Source organism: Cataglyphis hispanica, chromosome 6, assembly GCF_021464435.1.
Source record: "Cataglyphis hispanica isolate Lineage 1 chromosome 6, ULB_Chis1_1.0, whole genome shotgun sequence".
Taxonomy (NCBI): domain Eukaryota; kingdom Metazoa; phylum Arthropoda; class Insecta; order Hymenoptera; family Formicidae; genus Cataglyphis; species Cataglyphis hispanica.
The window spans coordinates 1,326,620-1,341,065 of NC_065959.1; the positions used below are offsets into that span (position 1 = coordinate 1,326,620).

At 32.3% G+C, this 14,446-nt stretch overlaps 2 protein-coding genes across 6 annotated transcripts; one reads left to right on the forward strand and one right to left on the reverse strand.

Moving 5' to 3' along the window:
• The first annotated feature begins 22 nt into the window (after positions 1-22).
• Positions 23-7,709, forward strand: LOC126850494 (catenin alpha). Of its 3 annotated transcripts, XM_050593578.1 has the most exons (8): positions 23-239; positions 1,096-1,434; positions 1,525-2,257; positions 2,895-2,921; positions 3,930-4,163; positions 4,281-4,886; positions 4,960-5,637; positions 6,312-7,708. In XM_050593578.1, exons 2-8 carry the CDS (start codon positions 1,118-1,120, stop codon positions 6,474-6,476), a joined length of 2,760 nt encoding a protein of 919 aa, XP_050449535.1. In that variant the 5' UTR covers positions 23-239; positions 1,096-1,117; the 3' UTR covers positions 6,477-7,708. The 3 variants fall into 3 exon arrangements, with proteins under 3 accessions (XP_050449535.1, XP_050449536.1, XP_050449538.1); XM_050593579.1 differs by lacking the exon at positions 2,895-2,921; XM_050593581.1 differs by lacking the exon at positions 23-239 and having other exon boundaries at positions 1,100-1,434; positions 6,312-7,709.
• Positions 7,710-8,602: 893 nt separating this feature from the next.
• Positions 8,603-13,954, reverse strand: LOC126850549 (polyadenylate-binding protein-interacting protein 2B). Of its 3 annotated transcripts, none has more exons than XM_050593681.1 (4): positions 13,793-13,954; positions 12,556-12,763; positions 12,204-12,395; positions 8,603-12,093 (listed from the first exon to the last, which is right to left on the reverse strand). In XM_050593681.1, exons 2-4 carry the CDS (start codon positions 12,727-12,729, stop codon positions 11,989-11,991), a joined length of 471 nt encoding a protein of 156 aa, XP_050449638.1. In that variant the 5' UTR covers positions 12,730-12,763; positions 13,793-13,954; the 3' UTR covers positions 8,603-11,988. The 3 variants fall into 3 exon arrangements, with proteins under 3 accessions (XP_050449638.1, XP_050449639.1, XP_050449640.1); XM_050593682.1 differs by lacking the exon at positions 13,793-13,954 and adding an exon at positions 13,483-13,703; XM_050593683.1 differs by lacking the exon at positions 13,793-13,954 and adding an exon at positions 13,038-13,062.
• Positions 13,955-14,446: the final 492 nt, after the last annotated feature.

A 14,446-nucleotide genomic window follows, 5' to 3' on the forward strand; every position in this document is an offset into this window, starting at 1 on the left:
ATCCTTCGAGCCTAGCGGAAATAATGACGTCAGAAACTCGAGGCGTAAGCGAGATGCCAATGGGGTGATACATCGTCAGAAACCTGGACTCTGTCTCCGTAGTTGGAAGTTGGATTTCCTTCACGTTTTAATGCTGCCAATTTTACACGAGATATCGTGACGAGATTTCGCGCGAGCCTGTTGCTGTTAACGGCGGGAAAAGATCGCGCCAACCGAAAGTTTTTTCCACTTTGATGCAGGTAGGCCGGGTTCGTTCTCTCCCAAATTCCCCCTTCCCTCGTCCTTATGCTTTACCTTCGTCGCCCATATACTAGCGCGAGTGCAAAGGACTACATCTTCCTTCGGAATCAAATGTAGTTGCTATTGGAAATTGCGGGATTCACAGGTCGTATAAACGGGTGTAGAACGACGAAAATAATAGCGTTATCAATCACGGTGATTCAGCTTCTCGTCGCACCTTCTGACTGAGAAATTCAGAAAAGACGATATTTACATTTGACACACTAGACGAGTGGCATAAATATTCCAATTGGGTAATTTTGAATCTTCAATTCACTTATCCGTAGAATTGATAGATTCTGGCTTTTTCTAATTTGATACACTGTCGGATATTTCCAAAAAGTGGGGAAGCAAAAAAGTAATATGGATGCTGTGTGTAAAAAATAAAGACTAGTATTTAAAGCATCTATCAATTGATATGAATACATATTAGTCTCATTCTATATGTATATTTGTTTATAAAACATAATTAAATGAAAATAATTATATCTTTAAATTACAAAATTTATGGACAAAATAAAAGGAAAACGACTTATAAAAATGCATGAGCAAGTCATTTAATTTTTTTGTGTAAAAAGAGAATAGAGTATTATCCATTTTGTTTATTATATATGACTATTATTATATTGATAGTTAATAGAAATAAATTTTAGAAAGTTTTATGTGCTAAAGATTAATTTTAAAAATATTATATATCTATAAGCATCTCATGTATGATTTAACACATTGGAAATTTTTGCAAACACTAAAGTGTTTCCCGATATATACAAAAATAACAAAATTGAAATAATGATACAAAATTTTATATAATTATAGGATAAATATTGATATCATAAACATGTCTGATCACTTTGGACCAATTACTTTGAAATGGGATCCCAAAAACTTGGAGATACGGACTATGTCCGTAGAGAAAACATTAGAGCCGCTAGTGCTTCAAGTTACCACATTAGTGAACACAAAAGGTCCCAGCAAGAAAAAGAAAGGAAAATCAAAGAGAGCCAGTGCGCTTGTTGGAACTGTAGAAAAGGCGACTACTAATTTTATCGAAAAAGGTGAAAAAATCGCCTATGAAAATCCAGACATTACAGCAGAAATGTTAAGCGCAGTTGAAGAAGTGAGAAAAACAGGTGCAGCAATGAGCATTGCTGCAAGGTATAATAATTTACTTATTTATATTTATAAATGTGAATATTTATATCGCTATATTATGAGCTTATTTATGTGCGTAAATCATTTATACAGAGAATTTTCCGAGGATCCATGCTCGTCGCTGAAACGCGGCAATATGGTACGCGCTGCAAGAAACTTATTGTCAGCGGTGACGCGTTTGCTTATTTTAGCAGACATGGTTGATGTTCACTTGCTTTTGAAATCATTGTACGTAGTGGAGGATGATCTGAAAAAGTTGAAGAACGCTTCCTCACAGGGCGAATTAATTCAGAATATCAAGGAATTTGGCAGAAACGCCGCCGAATTGATTCATCAGGCGGCCAAGCGTCAACACGAGCTGAAGGATCCACAGCTCAGAGATGATTTGGCAGCTGCTCGGGCTGTCCTGAAGAAACATTCCACCATGTTGCTTACCGCGTCGAAAGTATATGTGCAGCACCCCGATCTGGCGGCAGCCAAGGCGAATCGCGATTACGTACTGAAGCAGGTGTGCGAAGCCGTGAACACGATAAATGATGTTGCTCAAGGGAAAACTCCGCCTGACAGTCAGCATCCTTATGAAGGTCCGGGCGAGTTGGCCGCTGCATTGGATGACTTCGACGAGAGAATGGTGATGTCTCCGCTCGCATACAACGAGGTTCGTACACGGCCGAGTCTCGAGGAGAGATTGGAAAGTATTATCAGCGGGGCGGCATTGATGGCGGATTCATCGTGCACCAGAGACGAACGTAGAGAGCGCATCGTCGCTGAATGTAACGCGGTCAGACAGGCGCTTCAGGATCTTCTGAGTGAATATATGAATAACGTAAGTAGAGATGATTATGATTATATAAAAAGAAAAAAAAAAGTGCGAATAATATGTAGTATGCATTGACATCAAAGGGATGAAAGGAGCATAGAGATATTTTTGATTAAGTAAATACGAGTAGATATGAATGTATCAACTGTAACATCATAATCAGTATAAGAGTGTAATTTGATACTAAGTATAATTAGACATGTGTGGATTTTTTAAAATTTATTTTTTCTTGAATTTTCTTGAATAATAAAGCATTAGATTAATGCATTGATCGCGATAATCAGTTTTCACTGAATAATGATAATTCAAATAAGAGATGCATTGATTTCTCATTTTTTCGAGTATACAAAATAAATATAACTACACTATGTAAACAACAATTTACTATTGTTATCTCATTAAGCGCTTATTCAATAGTTTAGAACTTTACAACCTCCAATATTATAAATATATGATATTTATAAATATATTTATAAATATATGACTATTTTGTTTATTCTAGGATTTTTAATTTAAGAATTTTATTTGTTATTTTTTATAAAATTTTATAAGATACAATCAATTATGCATAAAATATGCAATTTATTCTTTATAGTTATTTAAACAATATTTCTATTGATTTGTTTTTGTTGGTGATGGCCAGTTACAGCGCGCTCGGGGTGGGAAACGGGTAAATATGCGAGAAATAATCTTACATTTTCTTTGTATTTTTGTTGCATATTTATTAAATAATTAAATACTTTTTCTATGGGTTTTTTAATACGCATATACACATTATCTTAGATTTCTTACACACTACCAATGTATACCTTTTATTCACAGTAACCAGCACTAATCATTAGGTTATTAGCTGTGTGCCCACTATCTATTTTAATAATAAGTTCTTTTTATATATATTTTTATATATAATAATTAGTGACTAATGTATACCACTTATACAAGTATTAGTGACTAATGTATATTACTTGGCAGTTATATAAAATGAAAAATCTAAATACAAAATAAAATGCAATGAGCAAAATGATAGATTAGCATAACTGTAGAAAAATAGAATGTGCTGTACATAATTATACACATAATTTATAGTAGATATATATAGATATATACATCACGTTTAAATTTAACAGGCCATTTTTCGCATGTAGAAACTTGAACTAATTTTCGATCTTTTCTTAATGAAAATTGAAGAAACTTATTTATTATTTTAAAATTTTTAATATTGAATATCTTGAAATTAAATAGAATAAAATTTTAGTCTAAAAAGAGTAACAATTTTATAATCGCTTGTAATTTGAAAAATATCAATTTTTTCATTAAAAATTTTTTATTAAAAATTGATTTTGAGTTTATCAAAGAATGCATAAGTGAAAAGTGGCTTGATATATTTCGACATATATTTCCAAGATATTTTGTATTTAACTTGTAAATAATTTTAACGCTTGTGCTGCAAATATGCTGCTAAAAATCATAATTATTATTTAATATTTTAGAATACTTTAATAATCCTATTTTTTCTACAATAATACAATAATACAATTTTACAATAATTTATTTTTTTCTATAATACGGATCGGATTTAAATTAACAATAATAATGTTGAATATTAAGCAATCATTTATAGCTGTGTACAAAAATATTTTATTAAGTTTATTCAAAATCGATAAATATATATTGACAGATGGGTGTCAAGGAACAATCTGAAGGCTTAGAGAGAGCGATAGATCACATGTGCAGAAAGACCCGTGATCTTCGCCGACAATTACGCAAAGCTGTAGTTGATCACGTGTCGGATAGCTTCTTGGAAACGAGCGCGCCGTTACAAGCTCTGTACGAAGCAGCGGAGAAGGGTTGGATCAAGGAAGTGGAAGAGTATGCGCTTATTTTCACGGAACATGCAAATAAACTTGTAGAGGTAAATAATTCTTATATAAATATTATAATAAATGGAAGAAAAAGAATTTCCTCTATGAACACTCTTTTTTGAAATATCTTAAATATAAGATTAAAATTATTTATTTCCTTTGAACAGGTTGCGAATCTGGTGTGCAGTATGTCCAATAACGAAGATGGCGTAAAAATGGTACGTTACGCCGCAGCGCAAATAGAAAATCTATGTCCACAGGTGATCAACGCTGCGCGCGTGTGGGCTGCGCGAAACACGAATGTCGCGAAGGACAATATGAAGGTATTCCGCCAGGCGTGGGAAAATCAGATGCGCGTATTGACAGAAGCTGTGGATGATATTACCACGATCGACGATTTCCTGGCAGTCTCCGAGAATCATATCCTGGATGATGTCAACAAATGTGTCTTGGCGTTACAAGTACGTCCCGGTGACGCTGATACTCTAGACAGACATGCGGGTGCAATACTCGGCCGTTCCGCCAGAGTGTGCAACGTCGTGCAAGCCGAAATGGACAATTATGAACCGTGCATTTACACTAAGCGAGTTCTTGAAGCAGTGAAGGTTCTCAGAGAACAAGTGATGCCCAACTTTGAGCAACGAGTGGAAGAGGCTGTAAATGCTCTGCGTAACAATCCGGCGCAAGAAGTGGACGAGAACGATTTCATCGACGCGTCTAGACTGGTGTACGACGGAGTTCGCGAAATTAGGCGAGCCGTGCTCATGAACAGGGTAAAGAGAACCGTGAAAATTTTGTTTTGAAGGCTTTTTTTTCCGTTATTCTTAATTTCTTGTAATTTTTCAGGCGGATGAAGACCTGGATCCTGAAGATGTGGAACTGGATGAGCATTACACGTTAGAAACGCGTAGCAAGTCTAGCGCTCAGACCGGGGAACATGGTGTGGATGAGTACCCGGAGATCAGTGGTATCACGACTGCCCGTGAAGCAATGAGAAAGATGCCGGAGGAAGATAAGCAGAAGATCTTGCAGCAGGTCGAATATTTCAAGAGCGAGAAACTCAAATTCGATAAAGAGGTGGCGAAGTGGGACGATGCCGGCAATGACATTATCGTTCTCGCTAAACACATGTGCATGATTATGATGGAGATGACAGACTTTACTCGCGGTCGAGGTCCCTTGAAAACGACTATGGATGTCATAAATGCGGCAAAGAAGATCTCTGAAGCTGGCACAAAGCTGGACAAGCTGACTAGACAGATTGCCGATCAGTGTCCGGAAAGTTCCACAAAAAAGGATCTCTTGGCGTACCTGCAACGTATAGCGCTCTATTGTCACCAGATGAATATTACGAGTAAAGTGAAGGCAGATGTGCAAAATATTAGTGGCGAACTGATCGTCTCCGGTCTAGATAGCGCGACTTCTCTCATACAGGCTGCCAAAAATTTGATGAATGCCGTTGTGCTTACAGTGAAGGCTTCTTACGTCGCATCGACAAAGTATCCACGACAATCTACGGTAACGGTAAGTTCATCCGCATTTATTACTTTTGATTATAGTAATAACTAAATCTCAGTGTATATTAACAATTAATTATATTATGAATTGACAGTTATTGCTGTTAATTATTAAGTCAATAATCTATCATATTCGAAATTATAGAATTTATCATTATATCTCCCTTCATCTCCATTAGCTTGTCCAATTATAGAGATATTAATTAGATGCTAAAGTCAGTTGAAAGATATGTACATTAGAGTATTACACAATAGTAAAAAATTAAATAATATCTGTTTTGCTATTATAAAATTTTAAGATTACTATAGTTATACTCTCATTATATTATTTTATGTGTTTTTATTTCTGTACCCTAACCTTGTGGACTTTCAGTATGTAAGTATATGCTATCTTATATGCTATATATGCTACCTTAATAAATCATTCATGCACAAATATTATAGAGTATTTTTGCCAATGATATGTCATTTTGCTTTGTACTTTCTTCTATTAAATATTAGAGACTTAAAAGTTTATTAAATATGCTATATCATATATAATTATATAAATATGTTAAAATACAACATGTTGACATTTAATCAATGCAATTAATATTAATCTCGAAGCACATTTAATAAAAAAATATATAGATTAATATTTAATATATAATAATACATATTTGTTATTTGTGTTTCAATTAGTCTCCTATCGTCATATGGAAGATGAAGGCTCCGGAGAAGAAACCGTTAGTACGTCCCGAGAGACCTGAAGAGGTGAGAGCGAAAGTGCGTAAAGGTTCGCAAAAGAAGGTGCAGAATCCTATACATGCACTTTCGGAATTTCAAAGCCCTACCGAGAGCGTATAAGCTCTGCCGATGTAAGTAAACAAAAAACAGAACGTAATGTATTAAATATATATATATATATATATATATATATATATATATATATATATATATATATACATACAGCATCACCTTTCAAGAGTTATGTAAGGTCAAAATATTTTATTTTCGATGAAGTTTAAAATGTGAACGATATAGAATGTTTCGATCATTCCACGGTATACTACACATGAATATACAATTTAAATATGTTAACTATTAGTTTTTAATCGAGAACAATAATCACAGTAATAAAAACGAATAATACATAATCCTAAAAAAATAACCAATGCAATTGTGAGGAGCCGTTTTAACGATCGAAGAAAATTAGAAATTAAGAAAGGCTGAGAGACATACACACAATCATCATATTTAATCTTACAGGGGCACAATTAAGTATAATAAGGATTTTGTGTTACAAATCATATTTATTTGTAAGTCCATATAGTATGATTGTATTTGAGAGTTTTTACTCGCATAATGAAAAATCTTTATATTATCTATTAAATTTTTTTAACTGTAAGAATGACATATACACATTTCACTCATGCAACAAATTACAAGAATCCTATTATTTCCTACATACTAATTTATTTTTCGATAATACAATATATTTTTTATTGGTTCATATTATTTTATATAACTTTATATTGGTGATTTTTATTCTATGTATATTTATTATGAAAATTTTTTAATATTAGTATCTACTTGGATGTAATAACGTTTAGATTAGAAATATATCTTTATGTAAATTTTTTCTTCTTATAGTAAATTCTATTATTCTTATTTTTTTTGTGAAGAATTGAGTTTATATGAGGTCAATAAAACTGATCATGGATTGACACAGTATTGTATCGAAATAAAGAGACTGCAGATTATATAGTATTTACTATATTAACTTGTATATAAGTAAATATATTACAGTTATGGGCGAATATCATTTTTAATTTTTATATTACAAACAACTAAATGAGTAGGAATATGTGAATGTGAAAAAAAAATTCCAATTCCCATTTAGTCCATATCCTAATGATAATAATCTTTTTATTATTAATTTTATTTTGATAATTAAACATATATCAGAATTGATGTGTGTTATATATTAATTATATTGTACTCCATATATACAATGTAACATTTGCAATACAAGTAAGATTTTAATTACTGTGAAAGGCCAAAAGAAGAAAACCAGAGAGCAATATATTCAGCTCTATATATATTGAATAATTCTTTATATATATATATATATATATATATATATATATATATATATATATATATTTCTATTTATAATTATACACGAAATGTTTTTCGTATTTTGTAATATATAAAGTTCTCTCAAAAATAAGATATATCAAGTATTATGATTCGCGCATGTTCGCGAGTGGTTTCCCGTACAGTCTATAAATAGAAATAATGGAAGGATAAAACGTAAATATAAGAATTCTACGCAATTTATGAATTATTTATTTTTTCATACAATTATATATTTTCTTTATGCGTAAAAATTAATATTTTATTTCATTAACTATAATAGGGTAAGGTGAAACATTGTCATATTGTTCTCTAATATCATTTTATGGATTTTGTAATTTAATCCTCATATTTGCGAAGAAATGTGTGGTATGAGATTTATATATTCATTTTGTATCAAATTAGTATTCATTTTACTATCAAAGTGACTTTTATTGTCTGTCTACTTAAGTACAGCAATCCTATTATTTCCGATTCATCTTAGGGAGCATACTATAATTCAGTACTTTGATTACATATATATATTGTTATATTATAATATATTGCAGATTCTTTGTAGCTATATAGAATCGAACTATCGATTATATGACACGAAATAGATGCCAATATGCTATGTAATAAAGTGGCATTGTATCATTTTTATTATCGAGATAAATATTAATGATAAGATAATTACTTTTAAGATTGAAATATTGTAATCAATATGCTGCCAAATATAAGGTGATGCTTTTCTCATAATAATGACCTATTTATTATTTAACATACATGTGATTTATTTTCATACAAAAATTATCCATATATATTCAAGTGATAGTCTCTTAATATGTGGGATAGAAAAGAATGGAAATAAAATGTACATTTTAATACATGTATCTATATTTTGCTTTATACTATACATTAAATGCTACAAGAAAAAAATAAGGAGTAGGCACGAGAAAAACCACAAATGCAAAAAATTGCTAGAAGTGACAAAAATACATTATAAGTTAAAATAATATATATATATATATATGTATATATATATAAAAGTAATATATCATCTATATCTTGAATTAATATATACTAGCTATTTTACAATCCAATATGTGTTGCATTGCACAGAGTGTACATAATATGGTGAATGTATAATAACGCGGAGAATGATACATTTGTCATTCTTCCATGACCTAACGTGAAAATTATATTTTTATATGTCATTTTGCTTTTGTACTTTTTTTTTCTTTTGATTAACATAATGCTAAAAAGAAATACAGTTATTCTCGTAAACACACAAATGATCAAACTTTCTCACAGTACATTCGAGATATAATATGTTCGCATTGGTTACTATAGATATATATAATCAATTATTATACGATGATGTATGACTATTGTTTATTATAGTACTGCTTCGTACTGTACGAGAAGATTACAGCTGCACATTTTTCTTAAATCTAGAATAACCTAATATTCTTAACATTACATGCTGATTAGAGATATCAATATATGCAAGTGAATTGAAAAGAAAGTGATGCGCGAATAATTATCAATGCGAATAATTATAAAAGATTCGAGACAAGAGAATTTAAAAATTATAAGAAATCTAAGAATTTATGCGAATAAATCATGTAGCATTTATAAATCTCAATTCAGAAATCTATTGATACAATATCATATTAACATATTATGTGACTTGCATTATTTGAAAATAAGGCAAAATTAATTTGTACAATTTGAACAATGATGAGAGATATATATGGGTACATTTATAACATATATTTTTCACATATAACGACTTATTTATACAATCTACAAATAAATCGCATCTTTATTCGCATACTTTTTTTTCATAGATAAGATCAATTTTTGTGAAAATTTTAAGAAACAAAGTTTTAAGATAGACGTATAGCAGAAACTAGATTTCTTTTTTAATCAATAAATCTTTAAATGTAGAACAATAGCCGGCATATTTCCAATATCAGTATCAACGAGTATCTCAGTATTATGCAGCATAGTATAATATTGCAAATAATTTTCTATATTACACAGAGCCTAGCGAGATTAGCGGTTGTAAAATAATAATTAAAAGATGATTATATACGACCTACTTCAGGTATTAAAGCTGACGTAAAAATGGACGTGAAATCAGTCTCTGCTTTAGTTTAGACTCGCGTTGATTGATTCTTTTTTTTTCTTGAAAGCATCACAAAATTCGTAATCTCCTTGTGTTACCTTCAATTTGTTAAATGTAATACATCATAAAATAACAGACTATTCCCAGAGTCTCGCGCATTGCCTTTCTTTATAATTTTTATTCTTTTGATGATTAAGTCTGTAACTGAGCGTGTATATTATAAGCTTAATAATATCGTATTTTTTGTGTAAAATAAATGACAGGAAAAGGGATTCCAAAGTGGATTGTAAAAAACTAATATAATGTGTCTCATATATGTGAATAACATTCGGTAAACTTAGTAACGCGCTGTTTTTTTGATAATCACAGTTTCTATGTTCATACTAAACCAGGTTGTAACTAAAACAATGTGCATATATTTACTTCATATAAAGTATATAGAACGCAAACACGAAACAATATATAGATATCTCAATATATAGATCTTATTAAAATTCATACACTTATTCATAATCATTAAAAAGAATGGCAGATATCACCAAGTAAGTAAGCACGAATGCGTTTTAATTGTTATTATAATCTTGGATTGCAAAAAGTTTGATTTTAAATTTACAGAGGATATAATTCAATATTTTCTCAAATTTTAAAGGAACATTACGAGATAATATGATTTAGAAGTTATTTCAAATAAAACAAATGATTCATAAGAGAAATCACAAGAGATAGAGAGGAAGTATCAAATATTGTATAAATATGTGATGTGATGTGATATCCACTCTCTCTCTCTCTCTTTTGTAAATAATGAGTATATATGTAAATATTATGCAAAAGTCAAATCAATCTTCTTGCTATTCAAGCGGATTTGAAGTACATTCACCATTTATTCTATTCTCATATTTCTTCAAGACTACAATCTATAATCTCCTAAAATTTCAAAGTATCTCATGGAAATTGATTTAAAAAATAAGTAAATAGTATCCTGATTCTCAGTGTCACTAAAAGAGTCATAAAAAGAGTCCCTCACAGCCTAAGTAAGACTTTCACTTGAGATCTTTAAGTTTGTTGAATGAATGCTGAAGCAGGACTCAATGTGATAGTACTCGAATATATCTTTCTTATGCAAATTTCTAAGCGAAACAATACATTTGTACAAATTATAATCCTGATTTTTCGCATTTATAGGTTGCAATTGTGTTGATTCATCTATCGGAAGCGAAATATTTGTTATAAGGTAACGTGATATCTTCATGATCATGATATATGTCCTGCTAATGATTCTGTAAATATTTCATTCTCTTTGCTATAAGGATTATTGCAAAAGGAACTCTTAAGGAAAGTTTTCATTGGGCAGATGGACACCAAACTATAAAACACTTTTTCAGGATGTAAAAAATTTTACAACTGTGTTTTACGGCTTGATGAAAAAGATAAAAAGGTTTACAATTCAGGATGATGGGATCTGATTGAGACATACATATACATAAGATATGAACATAATTTACAAAACAGTATGTGTGTATGTTCTTGCTTGTGTGTGTATATACATTACTTTAGAAACTTATGAGACTTTCTTCTGTCTAAACGGTCCATGCGTTCTATTCCTTCTATTCTTTCAATTTGTAAGCAATAAGTTATACCCATACAAATTATTCCCGTGCAATGATTGTAATTTATATAAATTAAAAATGCTAAAAATATCTGCCTGCGCGAAAACCTATTCTTGGTGTAAACGGGATTGAACAAGAGATATAAATTGCAAATTTTTTTTAACAAGTGATTTTCATATACGATCGTTCGTTAATATTTTTCGACAAAAAACATACATAATTATCCCACGCAATATCACGTTCGATATTTTTCGTCTATAAAAATTTCGGTATTACATTTAAGTATTTCACGCGAAGGTTACGTAACTGGCATTACGTTTGGATGACGCACATTACGCACTGTTCGCGCTCTTTATCTCTCTTTATCTTTGTACGTACAGTCACAGTCATTGAACCTCTAATACGATCCACTTATAATACCACTGTCTCAGATTAGAAATAGTAAACTCTAAACATTACATGTAGCCCGATTTTACGTGACTTAAACAGGGAGGGACAAGAAGAAAGATACAAAAGATTTCTACGATGGTTCAGTGGTGACTGTGGTTTCTGACGATGTACTTACAGATACCACAGTTGATTTGCGTGCCGGAATAAATTCAGCTGCATCTGGATTTAGCGTGCTCTAGAAATTCCATTACAGTAGCACGTTGATATTAATAATAGCATATTATAGAGATTTTTACCTTTTTTTTTCATAACAAAAGACATTAAAGAAAAGAAATATCATGTTACCTGTTTAGCAAGATCGTCGGGCATTCTCAGATTGCTAAGTTGTTGACAAAGCTCAGCAGCATTATTATCAGAAGTACCGGTGGCTGTGGACCAAGCTGTGGAATTCATATTCCTCTGATGTTGCCTCTCTTCTTCTAACATTGCTTCTAGACATTCCTCCATCAATTCTTCCTCTTCCAATTGTTGGAGTACCTATACACAAAAAAGAATTCCATAGAATTAATATATTAAATTAAATATATATATATATATATATATATATATATATATATTAAAAGAAAAATTCTCACACATAAGTTTCCAACTTAAATTTTGAAAAATTTTATATTTAAGGAAAGAAAAAAGATAGTACCTGTTTGTCAAATTCCTCCTCATTCTCCATCCACAGATACTCCGAGAAATCACCATCGCCTATTCCTTGCACCTCAGGTTCTGTATCGCTGTTGTTATCCATGTAGGAAGTAATACCTGTTTCATGTCCGTAATAACCGCTTCCTGATCCACCGTTCGGAATCTTCATTTTCATAGCCAGTATGTTGAGCGATGTACTGAACAATCACCTGTAAATTTTCTTTATCAATATCCGGCATTTGTTATAGGTATGATTGTTTATCAAAAGAAAGAACAATTAACATTAAAGTATAATTTAATGTTGATCCCGACAACACACGCACGATATAATGTATATATACAATCGATTCTTTGTAGAGGGGGATTACATATTCTTTCGGCAGATGTTACATATACATCACGAAGAGATATCGCTTGAAGTGGGGAAGGGGGAGGGAGTAAGGGAAAAGAAGATACAATTCAACAAATAAACAACAAACAAACCAGATAAACACAGATAAATACAGAGCTCCATATCATTATCTTCCACGAACCACGGAACTCGACTGAATCGACACCGCTTGTAAACATGACACCTCTCCGGTATATAATATATCTGCTGATTTTGCACGTACCGTTTGGGCGAGACAAAGAGAGAGAGAGAGAGAGAGAGAGAGAAAGAGAGAGAGAGAGAGAGAGAGAGAGAGAGAGAGAGAGAGAAAGAGAGTCTACTTTTTTCGAGGTGGTGTCCGAAACGAAACGCGCAACCTTGGAACCAAGTCTCGCGTAAACGAGAAAGAGTTAACAAACGGAACATTCGCGTCGGAGAGTGACACGAATCCGCGCATATGGGAATACGATCTCTTTCTCTCTTTCTCTCTCTCTCTCTCTCTCTCTCTCGAATCGACCGTTCCTCGCGACTCGCGAGAACAAATCCCGGGCTATTTACTTGGAATTTGGCGACTCCGGTTTCTCACACGCTAACGGGGGCGCATAGCGGGTAGAGGACACGGCGAATACGAGATCATCGTCGTCATCGTTGCTTGACAAATGAGGGCGACCATCTTTGCGACTCGCGTATTGTACTCGTATCGTATCGGCCGCGAAATTTTACTCGCCGCTCGCACGGGACGCGTCCCCCTATTGTTTATCGGCCGTCAAACGTCGAACAATCGAGGGCTGGCCCTTCGGACTATTCCCTGAACGGAACGGAAAACGGATAATGTCGCGCTTCTCGTGGACGCGCACGCTGAACGTACCTTTTCTGTGAGAAAAACGGCTCCCAGACTCGTTGTCGTCGTCGTATGAAATACCTATCGTCGTATGTATGTACGGATCAGTTCACGGGCACGTACCGAAAACCGAAATACGTGTCGTTCAACGCAAATTAGCGATCGCGAACAGTGCTGCCACCGGTGTCGTTTTATTTAAAGTCGTGCACGGGAGCAGCGCTGGTAATACCTCGAAATTCGCGAATGGACTGTCAAAACTCCGCTATCTCTATGGCAAAATAGACGAGAGATAGATGATAAAACACGGATGAAAACGCGGATTTTTTACACACATCGAAAAATTGCAGAAATTATTTTTCAATAAAAGAAACTTTGTAAAAGAAGGATATATATATAAAATTCTTTTTTTTTTACAATTAATAATAAAACAAATATATCTAGAAATATAATTATTACCTAGAAACACATAACGATTTTATTTTCTTTGTATGCTATAATTACAACAATAAAATAAATAAATAAAGATTATTGTGACATCTGTCATATTTATACTCCACTAAAAATAGTTAAATCATTCCTCAGTAGATGTCCCTATAGTAATAATTTTTGCGAAAGAGTGACGCGACTACTTTGACAATTAAAAAAAAAGCTTAGTTTGTTTCGCACTTCTCATATTTTATA